General features: G+C 48.9%; 1 protein-coding gene across 1 annotated transcript in view; it reads right to left on the bottom strand.

Annotated features, from left to right (window-relative positions):
* LOC148481598 (uncharacterized) overlaps positions 1 to 14276 on the bottom strand; it is a 30577-nt gene extending 16301 nt beyond the window's left edge. Inside the window, exons 1-2 of the mRNA XM_088453161.1 lie at positions 14164 to 14276; positions 5183 to 6117 (exon numbers count right to left, since the gene is read on the bottom strand). Coding sequence (XP_088309287.1) covers positions 5183 to 6089 — 907 coding nt within the window. The 5' untranslated portion in view covers positions 6090 to 6117; positions 14164 to 14276. The remainder of the gene's footprint in view (positions 1 to 5182; positions 6118 to 14163) is intronic.
* Positions 14277 to 14304: the final 28 nt, after the last annotated feature.

Here is a 14304-nt window from a genome sequence, read left to right on the forward strand (position 1 = left end):
AAAGGTCCTGTGGGTATGACTCGGAAGCTGCAATATGGTGACAATTGGGTGCCTTCTCCCCCACACATAGGGGCCTATTTATTAATGATGGCATTTGCAGTGCCATCTGGGAATGGTAGTACCGCCCATGGCGGCATTGTAAGATGCAATCATAGCGCCGGAATGTATCATCCGGCACATGCAGGGACAGGGGCTCTGAAAGGATCCTGTCCCTGCGATGTGCCCGGAGCACTGTCGGGGCTACTGCGCATACACAGTCCCACTGACTGCACATGCGCGGTCGCCATTGCAGGGGGAGGGCTCCCGGTAAGTTTTGTGATGTGTATCCCATTGGTTACAATGGGCTAATGCCATCTTCAGATTGTGGTAGCTTCAGGGGCCAATATCCGGAATGCATCGCACTCTGGATGTTTGTAATTCTTGCATAGAAATCTATGGGGGATGCGGCTGCCTGCAGGAATGGAGGGATCGGAGATATCTGCTGTGATCCCTCCGTCATACATGGGGGTGATAAGCCAAAATATTTCATGATAAATAGGACCCATAGTCTGTTTCAAGGTCTGGGAGTGTGGCTGAGGGAGAGGCACCGATAGTGTATATGGTATCCGGTCATTAGGTCTACAGTAAAAAGGTAGACAATGTTTGGGCAGGCAATGGAAGTTAGACAGGCAATAGGTCGACAGGGTCTGTAGGTCGACACACAAATGGTAAACACATTTTTTATTTTTTTTAGGGTTATGCACTTACTCCAATGGTTAGGGTTAGGCACCAGGAGGGAGAGTTAGGGTTAGGCACTTACTCCAATGGTTAGGGTTAGGCACCAGGAGGGAGAGTTAGGGTTAGGCACTTACTCCAATGGTTAGGGTTAGGCACCAGGAGGGAGGGTTAGGGTTAGGCACTTACTCCAATGGTTAGGTTTAGGCACCAGGAGGGAGGGTTAGGGTTAGGCACTTACTCCAATGGTTAGGTTTAGGCACCAGGAGGGAGGGTTAGGGTTAGGCACTTACTCCAATGGTTAGGGTTAGGCACCAGGAGGGAGGGTTAGGGTTAGGCACTTACTCCAATGGTTAGGGTTAGGCACCAGGAGGGAGGGTTAGGGTTAGGCACTTACTCCAATGGTTAGGGTTAGGCACAAGGAGGGAGGGTTAGGCACTTACTCCAATGGTTAGGTTTAGGCACCTGGAGGGAGGGTTAGGCACTTACTCCAATGGTTAGGTTTAGGCACCAGGAGGGAGGGTTAGGGTTAGGCACTTACTCCAATGGTTAGGTTTAGGCACCAGGAGGGAGGGTTAGGGTTAGGCACTTACTCCAATGGTTAGGGTTAGGCACCAGGAGGGAGGGTTAGGGTTAGGCACTTACTCCAATGGTTAGGTTTAGGCACCAGGAGGGAGGGTTAGGGTTAGGCACTTAGAAAAAAAAACAAAAAAAAACGTGTCGACCATTTGTGTGTCGACCTAATGACCCTGTCAACCTATTGCCTGTCTAACTTCCATTGTCTACCTTTTTACTGTAGACCTAATAATCCACACCCAGTGGATACAGTCAGTGGAGGTAAGCCGGGAATCAGCCATGGCAAGGAGCATGAGATAAATAGATTAATGGATGTTTGCTACTAACAGTTGTCGCTTTCCAAAGTGCACAGGAAAAGGGGAGACAGGTGGATAAAGTTGAAGGGATTGTAAGAGCAAGGTGGATAGAAAGCTTTGTGGTGGGCTGAGGAGCGTGGGCGGTTAGTGAAGACTGCCTGTGGCCCAGGTTAGGTGAGAAGTCACCAGCAGTCATGATGAGAGGGGTTTTGGGAGAAGTGCAGCCACAGTGAGCTGGAGGAAGACAGAAGGTAAGGAGAGTAGGCACATGATGGATTAGCAAGTCTAGTTCCAGGCTGTGCAGGATAATGGAGGAGGTAATTTAGTAGGTGGCCTTTGCAGCTTGGATACGTAGTCCAGGGACCTGACAATCAGAGTCAATGCAGAAATGACAACAGATGACATTTAAGCTCTGGGGGTCCAGCAGCTGAATAGAGTTAGTGGTTCCGTAGATCCCTGAAACAGCCTTGTTTTTGCTGTGATTATGAACCTCAACGACACTGTGTCATCTAGCAATAGAATACACAAATGTTCAATGCTTTGTATTTGTGAGAATAAGGTGGGAGATAGGACATTAAGCTGAGCTACGGATAAGTGCCAGCCGAATGCCACTTTGAATAATGTAAAAATACTTTGGCATTATGTAAAAATACTTAGCCTATACAACAAATCACTATGCATTTATATACAATTCTGTAAACATCTATATATATATATATATATATATATATATATATATATATGTAAACATTTCACTTTTATCAGAAAATGTATATCGGTAGTACAATTTTGACTTCAGTGGTTTCAAGGGTATCAGAACTGTATATTACTTGTGAGAATTCCTAGCAATTCCACTGCAAACAGCGACATCTTGTGGCCAATTAAGTGACTATAAAACGTATGGTAAATACTAAAATAAATATATGAAAGCCACATACATTTTATGGCAACACTACCCCTAGCTTGTTGCTTTAGGATTTCCTTAATAATATAAAGAACATGCGTATGAAAGGCTAATTCTATTGACATTAACCAAAACTATACTTACTTGAGTGAGCTGTGGTCAAGCAATAATTTAGTTCTGTGTGGGGACCCTCATTACTTGCTGCGATGCCCGCTGAAGGGGATGTGATCACAGTGCCTTGGGAGCATGGCTGCACCACCTAGGAAGCATGGCCCCCCTAAACAGTCCCAGGCATGAGTACTTTGTACCCGCTCCCCCTACTCTCAGTGCTCTTTGTTACTGTTTGAGCTCTCTCTATAGTGATTAATTTAGGACATAAATTAATTAAAATGAGCTGTATTCTAAGAGGACGTATAACTGAATAAAAGGAAAGAGTGCTATGGTGGTAGTATGTTGGATTTTCATGTAATATTTATACTGTTAACATCCTTCTCATTCTCTGGGGAATCTACTGAAATGCCAAACTAGGTGCAGAGTATTTCCAAATAGGAATTGTACCTTGAAATCTTCATGGTGGACAAGTAGGCGCAATTGTGCACATAGGGGCACATAGAGGAGTTGGCATCCTTCTATCATAAACGCAAGTGATTAATAAGGCTTGCCCGGGCGGGGCAGTGTTTCCTATCAGTGTGTAGAAGGCAGGGCTGGATTTGCAGCAAGCACCAGTGGTGTACATATAATGGGTGCAGGGTGAGCAGTGTACAGGGAGGCCCACACCGCACACCTTGCACTCATGTTCTGTATTAATTACCTCTCCATAGCACCGCTGAACAGATCACAGGAAAAATGGCGGTCTGCGCATGTGTAGTAGACTCTCGCTTGTGTTGCCGGCTATAGAGGAGTGGGCCCGGACTGATACTACACAAGCAGGGCCGGTGCAAGGCTTCTTGGCACCCTAGGCAAAACTTCTGCCCCACCCCCCAGTCCCCCCCTCCAAGGTGGACTCTTAGAATTTCCACAGTCGCCACTGTCAAATAGAGATAGCCTACAGCAGTGGTGTCAAACTCAAGCCCTCTAGCTGCAGTGGAACTATACATCCCAGCTTGCAGTGTCACAGTTTTGCTATTAGGGCATGCTAAAACTGTGTCAGTGCATGCTGGGATATGTAGTCCCACAAAAGCTGAAGGGACCGAGTTTGAAACCACTGGCCTAAAGCATTAGCATAAATTCATGCTACTGCATTGCTGTTCACCTCTGTATCAGACCCATAGAGAGATATAAACAGATAGCTAGAACACAAAAATACATATATACACACATATATATATATATAAATATATACAGAAATGTAAAAACTAACTGCACACACCACAAAAATAAGTCATGGAGTGCATGGCACATAAAAATAGCTGCAGTATTAAACAGAGAGCCAGCACATCAGTAGTTAAATGCAAAAAGGTAATCCTCTATAGAAAAAACATGAGATACATGTACAGCAGTGCGTTCACTCATGTAACCCACAAAGGGAACTGCAGCATGAAAGTGCCAGGGTGGTAAAACTGTCAGTGCAGTAATCCAGACGGGGAACGCACATCCTACAGCCCGACAGCTGTTTCGGCGTGACTCCACACCTTCCTCATGGACACGCCCTGGTTTTTGTTTGTCCACCCGACAAAAACAGACAAATCCTGATAAACTCTAAGCAGGGCAAGAATGGGCGGCCGTCAGTCAGTATGTGGCCCAGAAGTTGATTGACAGCATGCCAGGGCGAATTACAGAGGTCTTGAAAGAAGGGTCAGCACTGCAAATATTGACTCTTTGCACAAACTTAATGTCATTGTCAATAAAAGCCTTTGACACATATGAAATGCTTGTAGTAATTTTACTTCACTATACCATAGTAACATCTGACAAAAAAGGTCTAAAAACACTGAAGCAGAAAACTTTGTGAAAACCAATACTTGTGTCATTCTCAAAACCTGTGGCCCTGGCTGTAGCTGTATAACGTATAATAATCCTGATTGTTAATAATCTCACATAGGGTTTCATTTGGCAACTTTCTGCTCAAGTACCTGGCTGAGTTTATACACTGCACTGCTAGCAGCTTCAGTGTATGCTACAGCAGCTTTCATCACAGGAAAGATAATATATTACTTCTCTGTACATTGTATCACAGTTTAAGTGAAACTATCACGGCAGTTCACAGTCTAAAAGGAGTTAGAACTGGGAAGGAACATTACACGTATGCTGCCCATATATGCAGGAATTTGAATTGGTAATTCCCTCAAATATTTAGGAGTGTGGATCGAAATGACCAGCAATACCATCCAGCATCTGACTGTGATTGATCAGATGTCAGCTCATCCTCCTGGAAAATCTGGTTGGTCACCAATCACAACCTGCTAGTATGTGCGGCTGACTGCACTAACGGGATCCCTGTGATAGGGACTGGACTCATCTGATTTAAGCATCAACATGTGAGCGAACTGGTCAGAGATTAGACACATTAGTGCTTAGCCCAAACGACCAGATCTGCCAGTGTATTGGCAACTTTACCATGCGAGTCCTTCCAAGGGCAAACTAAATACCCTTCAGACATTTTATATATTGATATTTTGTTAAGCACAACAGTCCACAATTTATAGTAATAAAATGTACTGAACTCTTTGATGTTAGATTGAATGGAACTTACCTTTACGGCTGCAATCCAACTCTCTCTGCACAGATACTGGAGACAGGTTGGGGTTTGTACCACGTAGCTGCTTCACCTTTTCCTCTATAGATTTCCGTGTCTCACTCACCAAGTTGCGGCCTGGGAACAATGAGTGTGAACTCAGCATGTTAAGGATGTCCTTAGCGGCCTCTAGAACAGGTGCCACCTGCCTTCTGCAGGGAGAGGTTCTAGTCTCACTGCTCGGCAGCGAGATGTGAAGATGGTTATCATCACCTTGGAGATGTACTTCAGAGTCGTCCTCTTCCTCTCCCTGTTGTGTGTTTGCGACAGGCTTATGGTCCTGGACCAGCATTTGCGGAGCACTATGACTTACAGAGGTAAGTGCTTCTTGATCCTTCATTTCCGGCGTTGGAATATGGTCCAGACTAAGGTTTACCTGACTCTGTGGTGTTTTTCTATCAGATTGTATTGTGACAGAGCCGATGTCAGACTTAGATGGCTCGATCTCTGTCGTCTGGTCTACAAGTCTTCCAACATTGACAGATTTGACCTCTCGGTTGAATATCCCTTGGTGTTGGGTCAGACGATTATGAGTTATGAAGACTTGCTTTACATTACATACGTCTTTTACTGCAGGGTGAGAAGCCATTTTCAAACAGCTTGAACAGGAATTTGTGTGGCATCTTTGCAGGTAGCCCCTGGGATACGCTTTCTTCTGGAAGGTCTCTTTGTGCGACTTAAATTTAGCAGTGTTTCTTTCCTTCTTTGTTTTCCACCTCTTCACTTTGGTGGCGTTGCTAGTGCTACTCTCGCTGAGTTTTCCCAGATTGCCCCTGACAGATAAGACCCGTGATTCTGACCCAGCAGAGCTGGAAGTTAGGGCCTGAGTCTTCAGGCGTTGCGGACAGCTGCTTCGTTTATTCATTATGCCAGAGACTGCCTCGGGACATCACCTGTGACAGAGAAGTAGGAAATGCAGTGTTAGGATACAGACAGGAACGAAATTTACAAACATTTAAAAATGCAGAACTGAAAACGTACAATTCATACCCATTCACTGAGCTCATGTCAAGTGTGAAATTATCTGGCCACCGCTACCCAAATAACTGAAATGAATCTGTCTTATTGTCTTCAAAACAATATTTTTGCTTGTTTTGACTCTCCCCTGTAAAGGCGCCTGAAATCAGAGCTGAGCAGGCCAAAAGGCACAGATAAATGTACTCACTAGTAACTCGTATGCCTTGCTGCTAGAGCCTAAAAAGAGCAGAATTTCTTAATGTATCTATGTCCTCTTTATACAATACTGGCAGTAGGATATGAGCAATGTAACACACACATGGGGTATATTTACTAAGCGTTGGTTTGGGCATTTTGGTGGCTTTGCCATCCACAGATTTACTAAAGCCCAAGCCTGCGGGAAACCACTGAGAAATCACCTTTTACAATAGAATAGAACATTGGTTTGCTATCAATGCTTTAACATTACAAGTATAGTAACCCCAAATATACAATATGTTGGCTTTGGAAAACAGGAAAAACAAACCCAAATGAATGAGGTGGTTATGATACCTTCAAAAGCATGCTGTTTGAGCTACATGATCAATCAGAAGGAGAGGAGTCACAATACACTTAGGGGTATATTTACTAAAGTGAGAGATTTTAGAATTGGAGATGTTGCCCATAGCAACCAATCAGATTCTAGCTATTATCTTGTAAAACAGACCTGGCCAACCTGTGGCTCTCCAGCTTTTGTGAAACTACAAGTCACAACATGCATTGCTACAGTTTTGCTATTAGTGAATGCTAAAACTGTTGCAGGGCATGCTGGAACTTGTAGTTTCACAACAGCTGGAGAGCCACAGGTTGGCCAGGCCTGTTATAGAAGGTGCTAGTTAAATGTTAAGTAGAATCTGATTGGTTGCTATGGGCAACATCTCCACTTCTAAAAACTCTCATCTAGTAAATATACCCCTTATAATACTATGTAGCACATTAAATTTTTTGTTTGTCCTTGAGTTTGAAGTGTTATTTCCTAATTGCTTATGCCCCAAGAGTATAGAAAATGATTCCCCACAAAATATGCTTTTGTGACCTGGTCATAGATATTATAAAATGTTCTTTTTTTCCTGGACATTTCTGATACGTCAGTGCGTTTGTAACGCCGGGGCTGCAGATCAGTCCAACTCTGCCAGAGGGGAGCCCAATATCACTGACTGTACCTCCAAATGCTGCTTCATATTGCCGGGAGTCTGCGGGAACGGTAAGCTCACCGGGGATCAATTCAACTCTGCCAGAGGGGAGCCCAATATCACTGACTGTACCTCCAAATGCTGCTTCATATTGCCGGGAGTCTGTGGGAACGGTAAGCTCACCGGGGATCAATCCAACTCTGCCAGAGGGGAGCCCAATATCACTGACTGTACCTCCAAATGCTGCTTCATATTGCCCGGAGTCTGCGGGAACGGTAAGCTCACCGGGGACCAATCCAACTCTGCCAGAGGGGAGCCCAATATCACTGACTGTACCTCCAAAAGCTGCTTCATATTGCCGGGAGTCTGCGGGAACGGTAAGCTCACCGGGAACCAGGGATAGCCGGCAAGGACCCAGTGTGCACGCGTATCGCTGGTCCTTGTTGGCTATCCATTACACACGACTTTATGACTAGTTTTGGTCGGATCATTCAAAAAGTCATGTAATGGATAGGCCGATAGGCCCCTTAAGGCTCTGATACACAGGAGACTTGGGTGGGGGGGAAGCACTGGGTGTGTGTAACATCGCATATACAGGAGACCTGGGGGGAGCACTGGGTGTGTGTAACTTCTCACACACAGGAGACCTGGGGGGAGCACTGTATGTGCGTAACCTCTCATACACAGACCTGGGGAGAGCACTGTATGTGCGTAACCTCTCATACACAGACCTGGGGAGAGCACTGTATGTGCGTAACCTCTCATACACAGACCTGGGGAGAGCACTGTATGTGCGTAACCTCTCATACACAGACCTGGGGAGAGCACTGTATGTGCGTAACCTCTCATACACAGACCTGGGGAGAGCACTGTATGTGCGTAACCTCTCATACACAGACCTGGGGAGAGCACTGTATGTGTGGAACCTCTCATACACAGACCTGGGGAGAGCACTGTATGTGTGTAAGGCGGGGGTACTGGGTGTGTAAGGCTAATACACAGGAGACCTGGGGGGAGCACCGGGTGTGTGTAACCTCTCATACATAGGAGACCTGGGGGGGTACTGGGTGTGTGTGTAACCTCTCATACATAGGAGACCTGGGGGGAGCACTGGTCACTGGGTGTGTGTAATCTCTCATACATAGGAGACCTGTGGGTAAATTTACTAAACTTCGTTTTTGTTTTCTGTTCGATTTTGGTTCGATTTTTTTCTGAAGGGATCTACTAAAGTCCAAATTGAATGTCAAATCGAACAGAAAAAGGAATTTAAAATGAAATCAAATTTCTGAAAAACATTGATGTTTTCACATAGAGGACAATAAGATCCCTTCATTTACTAACATTCGATTAGTAAATCAAATGAAAAACGAACTCAAAATGGAACTGCAGATCCCAAATGAATAGAAGAACTTCATGCATTGGTTTTCAGCATGAGCAGTTCGATTTGACAGATACATGCATACATCAGTGAGATGCATGCATGTATCTTACTGTAAGAAGCTAGGAAAGCTAATGTTAAAAAAAAATGACGTGGGGTTCCTCCCTAAATACACAACCAGCCCCGGACTTTTCATAGCCAGTCCTGGTTGTGTAAGTACAGGGAAAAAATTGCGTAGGTTTCCCCTGTATTTAGCACAACCAGCACTGGGCTCAGATCCGGTCCTGGTTCTGGAATTACAGGGGAAAAAATGCGTAGGGTTCCCCTGTAATTTCCACAACCAGCACCGGACCCTTTCTAGCAGGGGGGGTAATGTCACAGCCAGGGAAAACCTATCACCGGGTTCCCCAGCCGAAACATTACCCATGACCACTAGTCAGCCCAGGCCGGGGATCCCTGGGGAGTTGGGGACCCCCCCAATAATGGGGTCCCCCTCTCCAGGGCACTCCAGGCCTAGACTGATAGCCCGTGGCTATCCCCGCCGACCCTGGATGGTGGGTGGCAGGTTGATAGTGTAAAAAAAGATAAGTGTAAGCATTGTCTTTACAGTAGAACTGCAGGTCCCAACAAGCCTCCCTCACATGCTGGTACATGGAAAATCACCAGTACCAGCATGCGGGGCATTAAGGGCCCGCTGGTACCTGTAGTTCACCTGTAAACAAATATTTAAATAAACACAATACACACACCGTGACCGTATAGCTGAAAATGAAAATATGAAGCAGTTCTATTCATTTGGGGATTTGCAGTTCGTTTTGAAGTGGGATTTGCTGTTCGATTTGGACAAGAACATCAAATCCATTCGTAAACTGAAACAAGATCGCATTTGAGTTGAAAATCGAAAGTAAAATTCATTATTAGTAAATTTGAGATTTGCTGAGGGATTTTGCTGTTCGAGTTTAATTCGATCTCAGGAGATTTCAGGGATTCATAAATATGAATCTCAAATCGAACTATAGTAAATATACCCCTTGGAGGGAGCACTGGGTGTGTGTAACCTCTCATACACAGGAGGCCTGGGGGGGAGCACTGCATGTGTGTAACCTCTAATACACAGGAGACCTGGGGGGAGCACTGGGTGTGTGTAACCTTTCATACACAGGAGGCCTTGGGGGAGCACTGTGTGTGAGTAACCTCTCATACACAGGAGGCCTGGGGGAGCACTGGGTGTGTGTAACCTCTCATACACAGGAGCCCTGTGGGAAGCACTGGGTGTGTGTAACCTCTCATACACAGGACACCTGGGGTGAGCACTGAGTGTGTAACCTCTCATACACAGGAGACCTGGGGGGAGCACTGGGTGTGTAACCTCTCATACACAGTGACAGGAGGCCTGGGAGGAGCACTGGGTGTGTAACCTCTCACACACAGGAAACCTGGGGGGAGCACTGGGTGTATAACCTCTCACACACCGGAGACCGGGGGGGAGCATTGAGTGTGTAAGGGTCTGATACACAGGAGGCCTGGGGGGAGCACTGGGTGTGTAACCTCTCATACACAGGAGGCCTGGAGGGAGCACTGGGTGTGTAACCTCTCATACACAGGAGGCCTGGGTGGAGCACTGGGTGTGTAACCTTTCATACACAGTGACAGGAGGCCTGGGGGGGAGCACTGGGTGTGTAAGGCTCTGATACACAGGAGGCCTGGGGGGAGCACTGGGTGTGTAACCTCTCATACACAGGAGGCCTGTGGGGAGCACTGGGTGTGTAACCTCTCATACACAGGGGACCTGGGGGGAGCACTGGGTGTGTAAGGCACTGATACACAGGAGACGTGGGGGGAGCACTGGGTGTGTAACCTCTCATACACAGTAGACCTGGGGGGAGCACTGGGTGTGTAAGGCTCGATACACAGGAGCCCTGGGGGGAGCACTGGGTGTGAAAGGCTCTGATACACAGGAGGCCTGGGGGGAGCACTGGGTGTGTAACCTCTCATACACAGTGACAGGAGGCCTGGGGGGAGCACTGGGTGTGTAACCTCTCATACACAGGAGACCTGGGGGGAGCACTGAGTGTGTAAGGGTCTGATACACAGGAGGCCTGGGGGGAGCACTGGGTGTGTAACCTCTCATACACAGGAGGCCTGGGGGGAGCACTGGGTGTGTAACCTCTCATACACAGTGACAGGAGGCCTGGGGGGGAGCACTGGGTGTGTAAGGCTCTGATACACAGGAGGCCTGGGGGGAGCACTGGGTGTGTAACCTCTCGTACACAGGAGACCTGGGGGGAGCACTGGGTGTGTAACCTCTCATACACAGGAGGCCTGGGGGGAGCACTGGGTGTGTAACCTCTCATACACACGAGGCCTGGGGGGAGCACTGGGTGTGTAACCTCTCAAACACTGGAGACCTGGGGGGAGCACTGGGTGTGTGAGGCTCTGATACACAGGAGACCGGGGGGAGCACTGAGTGTGTAACCTCTCATACACACGAGGCCTGGGGGGAGCACTGGGTGTGTAACCTCTCATACACAGTGACAGGAGGCCTGGGGGGGGAGCACTGGGTGTGTAAGGCTCTGATACACAGGAGACCTGGGGGGAGCACTGGGTGTGTAACCTCTCATACACAGGAGACCTGGGGGGAGCACTGAGTGTGTAACCTCTCATACACACGAGACCTGGGGGGAGCACTGGGTGTGTAACCTCTCATACACAGTGACAGGAGGCCTGGGGGGAGCACTGGGTGTGTAACCTCTCATACACAGGAGACCTGGGGGGATCACTGAGTGTGTAAGGCTCTGATACACAGGAGGCCTGGGGGGAGCACTGGGTGTGTAACCTCTCATACACAGTGACAGGAGGCCTGGGGGGGAGCATAGGGTGTGTAACCTCTCATACACAGGAGACCTGGGGGGAGCACTGAGTGTGTAACCTCTCATACACACGAGGCCTGGGGGGAGCACTGGGTGTGTAACCTCTCATACACAGTGACAGGAGGCCTGGGTGGGAGCACTGGGTGTGTAAGGCTCTGATACACTGGAGACCTGGGGGGAGCACTGAGTGTGTAAGGGTCTGATACACAGGAGACCTGGGGGGAGCACTGAGTGTGTAACCTTTCATACACACGAGGCCTGGGGGGAGCACTGGGTGTGTAAGGCTCTGATACACATGAGGCCTGGTGGGAGCACTGGGTGTGTAACCTCTCATACACAGGAGGCCTGAGGGGAGCACTGGGTGTGTAACCTCTCATACACAGGAGACCTGGGGGGAGCACTGAGTGTGTAACCTCTCATACACACGAGGCCTGGGGGGAGCACTGGGTGTGTAACCTCTCATACACAGGAGACCTAGGGGGAGCACTGGGTGTGTAACCTCTCATACACAGGAGACCTGGGGGGAGCACTGAGTGTGTAACCTCTCATACACAGTGACAGGAGGCCTGGGGGGGAGCACTGGGTGTGTAAGGCTCTGATACACAGGAGACCAGGGGGGAGCACTGAGTGTGTAACCTCTCATACACACGAGGCCTGGGGGGAGCACTGGGTGTGTAACCTCTCATACACAGGAGACCTGGGGGGAGCATTGGGTGTGTAACCTCTCATACACAGGAGACCTGAGGAGAGGGTTATGTCTAGACTGTACAGGGCTGATGGGCCTGTGACGTCACACCGACGTGACTCGGCCTGAAAGGGGGAGGGGCGGGGATGGTAACGGGGGACCAAAACTGTCCGCTCGCCACGCTTCGGGCACGGTGGCTCGCCACAGATATTTATTCCCCCTCTATGCCCTAGTGGATGGTAACGCAGGAGCTGTCCAGCCTCCTGCAGCGGTCACGTGGTGTCTACGTCACAGAGGTCCTTTCTCCAACTTGGAAATAGCAGCAACCCTGAGGGGAGCACTGGGTGTGTAACCTCTCATACACAGGAGGCCTGGTGGGAGCACTGGGTGTGTAACCTCTCATACACAGGAGACCTGGGGGGAGCAGTGGGTGTGTAACCTCTAATACACAGGAGGCCTGGTGGGAGCACTGGGTGTGTAACCTCTCATACACAGGAGACCTGGGGGGAACACTGAGTGTGTAAGGCTCTAATACACAGGAGGCCGGGGGGAGCACTGAGTGTGTAACCTCTCATACACAGGAGACCTGAGGGGAGCACTGAGTGTGTAAGGCTCTGATACACTGGAGACCTGGGGGGAGCACTGGGTGTGTAAGGCTCTGATACACAGGAGACCTGGGGGGAGTACTGAGTGTGTAAGGCTCTGATACACAGGAGGCCTGGGGGAGCACTGAGTGTGTAACCTCTCATACACAGGAGACCTGGGGGGAGTACTGAGTGTGTAAGGCTCTGATACACAGGAGACGTGGGGGGAGTACTGAGTGTGTAAGGCTCTGATACACAGGAGACCTGGGGGGAGCAGTGGGTGTGTAACCTCTCATACACAGGAGACCTGAGGGGAGCACTGAGTGTGTAAGGCTCTGATACACAGGAGGCCGGGGGGAGCACTGAGTGTGTAACCTCTCATACACAGGAGACCTGAGGGGAGCACTGAGTGTGTAAGGCTCTGATACACTGGAGACCTGGGGGGAGCACTGAGTGTGTAAGGCTCTGATACACTGGAGACCTGGGGGAGTACTGAGTGTGTAAGGCTCTGATACACAGGAGACCTGAGGGGAGCACTGAGTGTGTAAGGCTCTGATACACTGGAGACCTGGGGGGAGCACTGGGTGTGTAAGGCTCTGATACACAGGAGACCTGGGGGGAGCACTGAGTGTGTAAGGCTCTGATACACAGGAGACCTGGGGGGAGCACTGAGTGTGTAAGGCTCTGATACACAGGAGACCTGGGGGGAGTACTGAGTGTGTAAGGCTCTGATACACAGGAGACCTGAGGGGAGCACTGAGTGTGTAAGGCTCTGATACACTGGAGACCTGGGGGGAGCACTGAGTGTGTAAGGCTCTGATACACTGGAGACCTGGGGGAGTACTGAGTGTGTAAGGCTCTGATACACAGGAGACCTGAGGGGAGCACTGAGTGTGTAAGGCTCTGATACACTGGAGACCTGGGGGGAGCACTGGGTGTGTAAGGCTCTGATACACAGGAGACCTGGGGGGAGCACTGAGTGTGTAAGGCTCTGATACACAGGAGACCTGGGGGGAGCACTGAGTGTGTAAGGCTCTGATACACAGGAGACCTGGGGGGAGTACTGAGTGTGTAAGGCTCTGATACACAGGAGACCTGGGGGGAGCACTGAGTGTGTAAGGCTCTGATACACAGGAGACCTGGGGGGAGTACTGAGTGTGTAAGGCTCTGATACACAGGAGACCTGGGGGCAGAGCTGCGCTGCCTCATTCGCAGAAGGACCATGTTTCAGTTGTAAACTTTGAGCACCATGTGAATTCGGTTTCTTGCCATACACTATATTATTATTATTACCGGTTACATGTATCTATCCTGCTAACGGTCTCCGGTCCCAACATGGCAGCGCAGCGAGACTGTGTCGCACGATTTCCGGTTGCACATGAAACGTCACACAACCGAAATCGTGACTCCCCTCCCCTAAGCAGCGTTTGGTAT

The sequence above is a fragment of the Taudactylus pleione genome, unplaced genomic scaffold, assembly GCF_031769625.1.
Source record: "Taudactylus pleione unplaced genomic scaffold, aTauple2 ptg000572l, whole genome shotgun sequence".
NCBI classification, from domain to species: Eukaryota; Metazoa; Chordata; class Amphibia; order Anura; family Myobatrachidae; genus Taudactylus; species Taudactylus pleione.